General features: G+C 53.7%; 1 protein-coding gene across 1 annotated transcript in view; it reads left to right on the forward strand.

Annotated features, from left to right (window-relative positions):
- The first annotated feature begins 122 nt into the window (after positions 1 to 122).
- The window catches only part of LOC104830020 (cholesterol desaturase daf-36-like), a 10594-nt gene continuing 10513 nt past the window's right edge, over positions 123 to 203 (forward strand). Inside the window, exon 1 of the mRNA XM_010564654.1 lies at positions 123 to 162. Within this exon, the coding sequence (XP_010562956.1) occupies positions 123 to 162 (40 nt within the window). The remainder of the gene's footprint in view (positions 163 to 203) is intronic.

Below are 203 nucleotides of genomic sequence, written 5' to 3' on the forward strand. Positions count from 1 at the left end.
AAAGGGTTTCACCAGTCCTGGGTCCAGCGTTGGTCCAGCCAGCGTAGAGATCCAGTTCCGGAGGGCGCGCACTGAGAACTCGTTCTCCCTTCTTTTATAGTGTGTTAGTTGATGGTCTCAACATGCGCAGTTCCCATTCCCGGGGTTCTCTGGAATCAGTTGGTGAGTTTTGGGGGGCGTTCATTGCGGAGTTGCCTCTCTTT

Source organism: Haliaeetus leucocephalus, unplaced genomic scaffold, assembly GCF_000737465.1.
Source record: "Haliaeetus leucocephalus isolate CR32 unplaced genomic scaffold, Haliaeetus_leucocephalus-4.0 Scaffold183, whole genome shotgun sequence".
NCBI lineage: Eukaryota > Metazoa > Chordata > Aves > Accipitriformes > Accipitridae > Haliaeetus > Haliaeetus leucocephalus.